General features: G+C 39.3%; 1 protein-coding gene across 1 annotated transcript in view; it reads left to right on the top strand.

Annotated features, from left to right (window-relative positions):
- Window positions 1-7,519, top strand: part of LOC119745239 (corticotropin-releasing factor receptor 2-like) — a 44,967-nt gene extending 37,448 nt beyond the window's left edge. Inside the window, exons 7-12 of the mRNA XM_038221463.1 lie at window positions 1,113-1,269; window positions 2,720-2,850; window positions 3,636-3,721; window positions 4,700-4,838; window positions 5,101-5,142; window positions 6,112-7,519. Coding sequence (XP_038077391.1) covers window positions 1,113-1,269; window positions 2,720-2,850; window positions 3,636-3,721; window positions 4,700-4,838; window positions 5,101-5,142; window positions 6,112-6,312 — 756 coding nt within the window. The 3' untranslated portion in view covers window positions 6,313-7,519. The remainder of the gene's footprint in view (window positions 1-1,112; window positions 1,270-2,719; window positions 2,851-3,635; window positions 3,722-4,699; window positions 4,839-5,100; window positions 5,143-6,111) is intronic.
- The last annotated feature ends 4,191 nt before the right edge of the window (window positions 7,520-11,710 follow it).

Here is an 11,710-nt window from a genome sequence, read left to right on the forward strand (position 1 = left end):
TGCTAATGGCTGGTGATCTGTTGGGTACAGTGCCCTGACATCATGTCCAGTTGGACTTAATACTTCGACCATATCATTTGACCGTATGGTTGCCTGACTTCACACTGTATAATTCCTCGACTCTGATAATTGTTACCGGGCAATACCTTCTTGTCTGCCTCGCTCTGAAATTCATTTGAAAGAATAAAGGCTGGCTGAACGCGGAAAATGTCATCATACACCATCCTAAGCTTAAAAAAACCGAGGTGATAAAATATTGACAGGTCTTATTGAACATTTTCATCTTTTTCATCTCTGTCAAATTCCAAATTTCCTTGCCTGGAAACAAATTAATTAAATGTTGCCGGGTTAAGTTCTAGTGCAGAAAACAGTATTTCGTCAGTAGCGTTGGAATTGACAGTGAAAAAAATGTTTAAGTCAGTCATGTTTTATCATCCCAGGCTAGGAATATCGATCGTGTTGAACGGGCCGTATCGGGTAGAAAAACAACACCTTGGTCGGAAGAAAAACAATCCCACTTAATTACTAAAATGTCTGATCACAGCGAAGGCCGATCAGGTACCGACGCAGTGTAAACCGATATGCTTAAATCACTTCCACGGTATCGATTCTCCTCTTCAGACGGCCTTAAATGCTGTTATCGTAGCCACTTTATCATTTCTAACCATTTTGACAAAGTGAATGATTCATATAACTTCGGAGGAATAATCGATTGAATTGAGATGAAAACACCATTTTGATGTATGGCATTTTGGTATGAACGATTTTTACAAAATTACGAAGGTTTCTGCAAGCTGTTGGTAATGATTACAGTTTTAATCATTTCCCTTTCTTCTCTGTTAAATTTTTAAAATAAGTTACGTTTCTTAACAAAATTGCATCACCGACTTGGCTCAAGTGTTGCTGCTTAGCACGGAAAATGTATGCTTAGTGAAAACAGGTTAACAGCGATAAACGCAATTTGGCAAACACTGTTATGGCTGGTTCCCTGTTGACTTTTGCTTAGCTAGCACATGTTCTAAGCGATGCTCTCTGGCTTGACTTTTTTTTTTAACTAACACACAATTAACATTGAGGGATTGCCTTTTTTCCCGCCAATATTTTTTTGGCAGGTTGCCCTGTGTCGTCTGCTCAAGGTCCTCCTGGAGTATTTCTCAATGGCCAACATCTTCTGGATGTTCGTGGAGGGACTGTTTCTGACCACTCGCATCGCCGTTGCCGTCTTCAGCAACGAGTCCAACTTCAAGTTGTACTTCTTCATTGGATGGGGTGAGAAACGTTAACGAACGTTTACGAAACGTTTAAGAACAGTTAATGCCGCATAATGGTGTCAGGCGCCTTAGGCTGTGAACGCCTTTTTATGTGTTACCACAAACGGCTGTGAGCGTTACTGTTTGTGTTACCTTCAACGACTGGGAACACACCTTTGAGGGAATTAATATCAGTAATACGCTAATGAGTCCCATCACGTTGAAAGACACATCAAAAACAGATCTACTCCGTTCATATTTGCGTCGCAGTGAATTGCACTGAAAAACAAAACGCCTATAAACGATCAATGAATTTTCCTTATTGCTGGACACTATCGAATAATTATTTGAATAGCTTTTGGGGTATTTTTGACAGCGCCCTCTGTCAGCACAGTTAATGGACAATAGCAATTATTGATGATGCCCCGGGTTAACCAATACCTGCGAGCGTTCTGTCGTCTTGAATAATCACATCATTTACAGCTTCATTTTCCCCCGGTGGACAGTTAAGTTATCCATTAATTGAATTTTAAACCCTCAAACTGCCGATGGTCATTAGCTATCCTGACAGTCCCACGGTGTAGGCCTACCTGTGTGTATGGCTGAGGGCAAGCGCACTTTTTTTTTCTCTCTCTGTCTGTAAAGTCGTCGTGGGATCGAATTGGGCATTCGAGGTTGTATCTGACTTGTTATTGATGGCAAGGAAATGGCAGCTATACGTGCTCAAAATACGCCACCAAGTGTTCAAAGCTTAGCCTTGCTGAGGGTTGTACCACAATTACGAGAACCTCGATATAACAATTATAACGTCTCAGAGCCTGTTGGAGAAAACCTCTGAAATCTTGATGGATATATATATTCGATTTTTATTATAAGTAGTAGTATTTATTTTTTGGTAATGAAACCAAAGATTACTTCTGGTTCAATAATATTTATTCACATTTTGTGCAACTTACTACTATTCTTAAATGTATGGAAACATTTGACATCCCTTTTTGGTTAATTTTATTGAAAAGTGCACTTCTTTAAGCATTTATTCCGTTCAAATTGTGAACCCAAAAATTTGCTTATTGAAAACATCTGTGAGAAAAGTTTGCTCATTGGCTTACTGCCATGTACTGACACAACAACGAATCACCAAAGAAAAAAAGAAAATCTACGACAGCGAAATATCCAAAATTCTGGCAACTTTTGATGCTGAAAAAAAATCTGTAAAATCAGATGTTTCTGCCTGAAATGACATCACACTTTTGCTCATGAAGATGGAAATTGTCATCAGCATGAAACCAAAAAGGTACCAAAATACCCTTGAAAATGGCAAAAAGAAAATTGAAAATAGGGGTAAATGGTACACAAGGGTACATTTTCTAGAATTGCATTTAAACAAAAATACATTGCAAAGGCCCTTTAACTTGTTCTGATTTCTTAGTAATTATTACATGTTTCATTGTCTTTACTTTCTTTCATAGGCTCACCATTGTTCTTTACCAACGGCTGGGTGGTTCTGATGGTAATCTTCGACCCCAGTCCCTGTTGGGATGACTACCACACTCTACCCTACATATGGCTGATACGCGTACCCATGATCGTCGCCATCTTGGTTCGTAAAATAGAACTCCACTTCATTTTTCCCCTTCTCCAAAATCCGCAGAATGCAGAATTGTTGCTGGGATTTCTTCTGTGTCCATGAGAAAACATGGAAATATGTCCTAATTTTATAGATCTCCTGTGAGATTTTGTTTTTGTCAATCGACCATGGCTTTATATTAGTAACGTTTAGATTTCTTTTAAAGCAATCGGCTGAATGAGAACGTGTCCCGGACGCTGATTTCGGGCGCAATTCCAAACATGACTCTGCAACTTTTGAATTGAAATCGAGATCCTAGAATATTGTTTTCTTGGAATATACAGCATTCACTGAGCTAAAGCTCATACTCTACCTTTAAAAAAAAAAGTACTGACCGGTACGGTATATGGTTTCGCTTCCCAACTCAAAATGCCAGGTTCGTCCGCCTCCATCAGTCCCGACAATTACAGATATTCATGTTATCTGCCAGTGCAACCCGTTCAATAGTTACCCCATCTATGTCTCGGTAGATATGGGCACTTGGTCAACCGCTCACCCTATACGTGACATTTTCTTAGCCTGTGCCATGGTCTACATCTTTTTTGCGAGTGTTTAAGGCTAGAGCCGGAGCATGCTCGCCAGAAGAACCAGGCTAGCTTGGATCTTGAACCCACTCCAGTGTTTAAGCAAGCCGTAGCGGCATCATTCAATTAATTACTCACCGATCCCGTGTCCCAGTCAATTCAGTTTTCTTCTTTTCTTCCTCAACACCAAGGTCTTTTCATTCTGACGGTCTCTCTTTCTATCTCCAAACACAGGTGAATTCTTTCTTCTTGATCAATATCATCAGAATCCTGGTCACCAAACTCCGAGCTAGTGTCACGGTCGAGACAGCGCAGATGAGGTAACCCGAGCCTAAGCATCGATTTCCCCCTCGTGCACACCTCGCCACCCTCGCTCACATTTCTGTCCCTTTTCTTCCCTCCCCGCTATACCCGCCTTTATTTTCTCCCTTAACATTGTTGGGGCCTCTCAATATCCTGGGCGTTTCAGGAAGAGAGTCCTGAGCTAGTAATGTCCCTACGGAATTTTCCAAAAACCAATCTTGATTCGTGCATGCTGCAGTGCGACTTGAACATGAAGCATTTCCCGCGTGAGACATTTTGGCGGGAATAATGTTGCCACAATCGTGCTTACTGCATCATCACGACAACATGCCGTGCTTTTCGTTTCCTGCCACAATTTTCCCGCCATTGAAAGTTTGCGGAATTCTTGCTAAATTTGAAAGTCGGCTTGGATTTTGAGATTGTATTAACGGGCTAAGTTCGAGCATAAACATGAAACGTGAATACATCGCCGTGCTGAGCCCATTCGATCTATGTTCTCCAATCCTCCGTGTTTATTGAAAACCTGATGCGGTTTCATTCCCACCGCCAGAGGGCGTTTTAAGATCCAGTGTCCAACAAATGCCCCAAATTGACGAACAGCGGACAATGTGACCTCAGCTACATCCGAAAAAAATATCGTGTTGCACCTGAATTTCTTTGCGCTAGGTAGGGCTAGTGCACAACTATTTTAGAAATACAAATGTTTTGTTACTAACGATCCTTCATCTCTCCCTAATCCAGATTTTGGAATTCAGAGGGAAAAAATGACCAATATTAGTTTTGATTAGCTCGGAGTGAGCTACAACAGAAGGCCTTTTTCGAATATCTATGGAATGGAGAAAAAATACATTAAACGAATTAAATACTGGTGAAAGAAACTAGTGGGGGATAAAAGGTTTCTGGCTGTTTTTCGCCATCAGGAATCGTTTAAATTTTAAAACAAAAAGCAAATTATCAAATTGTTATACTTTTTCACTTTTTTTCTAATTTTTCAGGAAATCTGTCAAAGCGGTGGCTGTGCTCTTTCCGTTGCTCGGCCTGACCTATCTAATTTACATATGGGAAGTGCCGAGTGAGGGCGGTGTTTCCGAGAAGATGTACCACACCGTGAATGCCGTGCTGCAGTCTGGACAGGTAACTTGGTCTTTTGGCAACCTGCAATCTGACCTTTGACCTGTCGCACATGCGCAGTTGTTTGGGAAGACAGGCAGATGAAGTATTCAGTAAAATAAACCAAATTCTTTCACGAGTCAACGTGGTGTCGTTTTCATTCATCAAGCTTTCACAGTACCCGTTAGGTTTTAAACCCCTGACAACCAGCTAAATATCTTGAACACTTCCCAATAAACACTTTCTTATCATTTTGACCATATTTTTGACGATTTCTTTTCTGCAGGGCGTATTCGTTGCTGTTATTTATTGCTTCATGAACCAGGAGGTGAGTTTTCTTTCCTGTTTATTATCAATATCAAACTTATCGGGATTTTCTTACCAAGTGGATTTGTTTGATAAACAAAATATTTCACTAATGTCACCATGAATCGACACCTTTCTATCTAGGTGCCTCGAATACACTTGGCCGGTTATTTTCACAATTGTTTATAAAGCACGGAGTCCACATTCAACACTGTAAATAAAGTTGGGCAAAATTAATGCAAAAGTTGGGTTCATATTTTGTCCAATGTTGGTCAACATACCATGCAACTGCCTACACACTTGGGCAAATTCCTCCCGATAGTTGGTCAATTTTTACCCAAACTAACCAACAATGAGGTAACAAGCCTTCCACTCAACAATGGTCTCTGAGCTGGGAGCAGTTTGTCAGTGGGAACTCTGTCTTTGTATAATACTGTGGTTGAGGATATCATTGTCAAAAATGGATTCAACCATGCACCAGCTTGCATAGAACCAAGTTCCCAGCTCATCATGAAAAAGGTCCCAAGTCACTTTGCAGCGGAGAACAAGCGTGACATGATCTCGGAAGCTGGGGGCCAACGAAATTGTTTTCATTTGTGAGTCACGTGATTAATTGTGCCATGTAACCTATTTTAACCTTTGACCCCATAACTATAGGTCAGACGAAGAGGTCACCATGGACAGTTTCCAATGTTTGACCAAGGCCAACATGTTGACAGCGCTACTTTTGTCATTTGAGCTTATTTGTAATATGACGTTATTTTGACCTTGACCCAATGATGACCTTTGACCCCAGTTTGGTCATGTGATATGTTGGGGCTCGGATGCTTTTGACAAAGTTTGGTTGAAATCAGTCAGAATTTGAAGCAGCAACAGACAATGTCAACGTTTGTTACTAACTAACGGAGAGACATGACGATTTGTTGGACTGTTATCCGCAGCTATAGAAATTGAGGTTTAGGAGTTTTCATTTTTTGATGTACCCTTTCAGGTTCAGATGGCCATCCGGCGGCGGATCGCGAAGAGCCGGTACAAGTTCGGCAGCTCCAGTCGCCGGCGGACCCACACCAACGGCTCCTGCGTCATGGCGACGTCTGAGGTCGTGACCTTCCGCAAGAACGTCCAGGGCTCCACGTCCATCGACCAGCTGTCCCAAGAGATGAAGCCCTTCACGGAGAGCGTCGAGCGCTGAGGGCGCCCTTTTAAAGTATGGAGCTCGCCGCTGGGGCGTCCTTCGCTGAGGGCGCCCTTCGCAGAGGGCGCCCTTCAACATGGCTACCGTGTAAGCCTACTCGCACATTCCAAGGCAGCTGTTATGACTATCACTATAGAAGCTCTGAAACATGGTTGCAGAGACATGTTGCACAGACGGAGTAACAGACACAATTATTCCCACGATCTGTAGGCCTAAATCTGGTCTTTTGGGGCACTTAATTCATTGCTTGTTACTCCTATCTCAAAATTGAAAATGTTAGGCCCTATTGCTTGTTTGAAACTTTTATTGAAGTTATATAGGCCTACACCTTAATTGTTTGTGATAGGCTTGGTGTGGGCATTGTTGTGAAAAGCCTCGAAGTCTGTGCATACGATCGAGCCTTACCTTAACTTGTAAAACCTTTTCCCAGTGTTTTTCCTTGGAGAAATTAACGAGTCGCTCGTGTGTAAATTGCACATTTCAAAGAAGATATCAGGCCTAGCCATTGCATGCGGCATGTGTGCCTCTTCAATTAAATAGGTTTATTCACAATATAAATAAGATCAAAATACACACCATTTTGTGTTTTATATGTAAATTAATTGAAAGCTTATCTTGAAAACTAAAAGCATACTAAATCGATCTTTGTGAGCCGGGTGAGACAAAATAGCGCCCTCTCGCGATACGAAAGTACATGATTTCCTTGTACACGTGACCGTTTATTGAACCTTTGTTCAACCACTCACAACTGGCTGATTCCAATTTATATTTTTATCTTGAAACGAAGGGATTGATTAGTGGTATTTTATCGAGACATTTAAAATTGAGTCAGTTTTATTATCGTGTCTCGAATGGCAAGTACTGTCCAAGAACAAGTGTTCATAATGTAAACATTTATACGCATTTAACTTATATTTAAAGACATTTATTCATTGATTTCTTTTACTTCATTTGTCACGATTTATTGTAAAAACACGAAGAGCACACTATGAAAATATTCTAAACATATGTACATTATCAACAGGCACAATTAAGGTAATTCAATCTGTACATAGAAGTACATACGGCGCGCGTCTATTGTGTAAATTATGTAAATGATATCATAACCTATCAACTTCAGTGCTGTATAGTTTGTATTGTCTGATTTGAAGTACACGAAGAGATGTACAAAGATATGACAGGGGTACCTTCATTGGCTGAATAAGAAAAAAGTGAAAGAAAATATGTGAAAAGGGGCGAGTAAGACTCGGAGAGAAAGGATGTTGGAAAAGGTGTGGTACACTGCAAAAACTGTAGTATTAATTTAACACCATTCGGTATCTATATAGGACAACACCAGTAAAATTTAACACCAGATGTTCCTATATAGATACCAATGGTGTAAATTTAACACTAGAGTTTTTGCAATGTAGCAATAGTATAAGAATGCGAGTATTAATACAGGTGGTGCAAAAAGAAGGAAAACCTCTTTTGACAGCAATATTAACCTACTTACTTAACTTGTTTGAACCGGTTTTTTTTTTTATAATGTAGTGATGTATATCTCTTCAACCATACGATGTGAAAAAATATCTTCAAAAGAATGTCAAAAATAGTGTGTTTATTTTATGCTTATTTGAATACCAGTCAACGAAATCACTGCTGTCAACGTGTAAGTCTAGTGTAGTGTTTTTTTGTCTTCAAATCAAGCTCCGGAGCTCAGTCAAGCGGATGGAATAAAGCCGTCCATGCCGTGGACAAACAAGTTTGGCACATGACAGTTTTAAACTACTACAACTCAGAGACAAACTATGCATTTGCAATCGATTTGTCGTCACTAATGTTTAACGACCAATATTTTAAATTTATTAGATTACATTTTTGACATATGCTCATCAAGTACGTGACAATTCCTGTCAAAAGTGGGTTTCCTTCTTTTTGCACCACCCTGTATGTTCACTGGGGTTTGAGAAAGGCAGGCCAAAATGTCATACTTGAAGTTGGTTTGCTAAGTTGTTTCCTTCAAGTCCGTGCGCATGCATACAACCTCATCTGATTGCCAAACCTGATTTGACTGAGTTTTGACAATGGGGTCTGGTGTCCCAATGTTAAATTTAAAAGGAATTGTATATGTACTGGGTCCATTTTGTTATTCTTTATTTTATTTATATGATAATTAGCTTCCGCGTTTCTCAAATCTGGCCAGACATTGAATCTAAAACCTTAATTCAGGAGAAAGAAAGGTTTGCCTTAGTTCAAACTGTGAGTTGAAGTGTTGGGACTGATGGAAAGGAAGGTGAGAAAGATGATGAGAAAGGCAGATGAAAGTCATCCGGAGCTGAAAGAGAAATGTGGATTTTTGTGAAAGAGAAAAATTTAAAAGGATGGAAGCCTTTGCTGCCAACACAGCATTATAGACGTGTTAGTCTAGCACCCAGACGTTCACCGGGACGAGAACGTCGAGTCTGGAGACTTACACGCTCTGTGGAGCGGGAGTATAAGAATTGGAACTTAAAGAGGCACCAGACTCGTACTGGGGTTTTGAATCCACGCTGGAAGGAGTAATGCCCACACATTCTTCGAATTAAATCAAAATAATTATATTATAATGTTTGAGCGGGAAAAACAAATCTGTATTTAAATTAATTGTTGAAAGGACCAAATCTGCAGTTGCTGAGGAATTATATACCAGCAGTAATTTAGAATTCTGTCCACTTGTGGTAAAACAAAATTGGTTATTTCACGTTAGCAAGTTTGGGTTGACGTATAAAGTTTCGTTGGTATTTTTTTTTTTTTTTAGATTTTAGGGTTCTTTATTCATTGAATTTTACAGCTCAATTCCCGGATCATTTTGTGCTGGATCACAAATGGTTCTGAAGGCCTACTACTAAATGTGGGCTACGGATCACCGGCACCCAATTCAAATGTTTCCTGAAAGAATATTTGATGTTTTTTTTTATTTGTTTTGAGTCCGCTTGTCAGTTTTCTCCATCTATTGGCGCCCATCAGCCAGGGGAAAATGTCACGTAGCTGCAAGGAACTCTATTTCGTTAATTTGGCACAACAAAATATTTACTCGGCAAAAGCTAGTCATCAGCCAAACTGCCATACCAAATTGCTTGTGAGCAGACTTTTATTAAGCACGTATACATGTAGTAACACGCCAAACAGTGTTATTTTTGTTCTGTAAATACCTAATTGTGATGACATGCGTCACATGTATTTGTTAAAAGCGTTGGAGAAATAAAAGTTGATATTTACTTCAGTTTGTCTACACTGAATTGCCTGAAAAGGTTTGTTAGAGCGTTGTCTTGTTCTTCTTCACTGTCGGGAGATCTTTAATGAAAGTGGCAACTTTTGGTAAGTTTGGATAGCTAGCCGAAGGCAAAAAAAAAAACAATCCTATAGAGTTTCCTTAACACGTCGTGATACACTAGGAGTGATGACGTGTGCACATTTTTAAACTCTATCGACTACGAATTTGTCTCAGGTACTTCTCCAAAACAAACACTCCCACCTGATTCCCGCAGCTGCCGCTAGGGGGCGCACTTGCACCCTAATGATGTCTTTTAAGTCCTTTCATGCGCATATGAACAACACCGAAAATGAACCACACAAAGGACTTCGCATGATTGTAAAAATCACTAGGTACGCATGTTTAATGAATAATCCATATAATGAACGACTGGTATTGTTAACATGCACGTGATAATTTGGTTAATCTACAAAACTGAAATTTACACCCAAAACAATTCTGAGTTTCTTCTTTTATCCAATTCATTGAGATACATTTCTACGTCTCGATCACTTCATCGAGTTAAGGAAATTGTAAAGACGCAAGCTTTCGCAAGACACAATACACATACAAATGCACACCAAAATATAAAAAAATGTCTTGACGAAGAGATTAAAAAGAAATTTAAAAAATCGTACACCTTTCTAAAGCGTGCTTATTTACTATTGTTTTATCTAAAGTGAAGCACGCTGACCGAGATTTGTAGTATAGTTAACTAAATTTGATTTGCCTCTAAAAATCACTTTAATTTAAGTAACCCTCCGATATTAAAAAGAATAAAAAGACTGCCATGCATGATTAGAAATTTACTAAACCCAAGAGGAAGAAAAGGATCGTGAAAGGCGTTAATCGGAACTTTGAAACTTAAAAGTCTTTACAAGATTTACAAAAGTGTTAATTTTAAACGAGTATTTTCTGTACATTTAAATTACCTTAAGTCTTGTTTACATCAAAAGAGTTCCGTACACCACAAGCGATTTACCTTTTTTTTTTTACAAAGATTAACACAACAGTGAAACAAATTAAACGTCTTTATATCCACTGTAATATCTATCTGTTCAACTGCTCTATGTTCAGTAAAAAAAAAAAATAATAATAGAATCCATTCGTATACTTTTTTGGTTGCAATAGTGTTGAAAGGTATCCTATACCTACCGAGTTCATATACGCATCACAAATGTTCTATCAACGCTATCAGCAGTTCATTGTGGTAACTTGAATGTATCTTTCAATTTTTATTGGTATCCAGTATATAATTCGCATATAATTTAACCCTACAATTGCTGTCCCAACTCAACTCTATATCAAAAGCACCACATAATTAGCATAATTGATTTGGAATTTTTAAAATCAACACAGTTGTGATCAAGGAAACTACGTTTACTCGAAATATAAAATAAATGCATTATTTACACATTAAATATTATCCATTATTTCTATTTTTAAAAATGGGGAAATCAATTCGACTTCTACATTATTTTCGTTGATTGTCGAAAACAAGAATAAGGATGCATAAGTTGAGTTTCGGTTAGGTATGGATTTAAAAAGATGAACGAGCCTACTTGTAAACACCCGCGGTCATAGGTCACGTTATTACCACGGGATCACTGGTAACCGGCCTACTGCTGTCCGCAAAGCAACTGGTACCAAGCGGGTTTTTGTGTCGCGCGCCAAAAGTGGTGAATATGGTACTTTTGGTCAGTTAAGTTAACCATTTTCCGCATCGAAAACCATTTCAACAACTTCACACATGTGTTCAACAATGTACAGTGTGTGAATACTTTCGTCAAACGGTAAGCCTTCTATAAGGCATGGCAAATCTTTTCCACGGGACATGACGCTTGAGTGAGAGTTGAGCATTGTGAACAACGTGTCGTACAGGCCCGATACTGCATGAGAAAAATGGCAAGCATCCAAAGATTTTTGTTACATTGCATCGGCGGAACGTTCAATGGCAGACATTCCTGGAAACAATGCGAGCACTGCAACTGCATCTCTCACTCAGTACACTGGTTGAGGATATGCTATAGCAACACGTAGAACTTTCTGACCGAGTTCTGGATATACTGCTTCTATACTGAGCTGATATTTTTCCAAGGATACTCCTCCTACATTGGCCAA

The sequence above is a fragment of the Patiria miniata genome, unplaced genomic scaffold (assembly GCF_015706575.1).
Source record: "Patiria miniata isolate m_02_andy unplaced genomic scaffold, ASM1570657v1 HiC_scaffold_7, whole genome shotgun sequence".
In the NCBI taxonomy this organism is placed as follows: Eukaryota; Metazoa; Echinodermata; class Asteroidea; order Valvatida; family Asterinidae; genus Patiria; species Patiria miniata.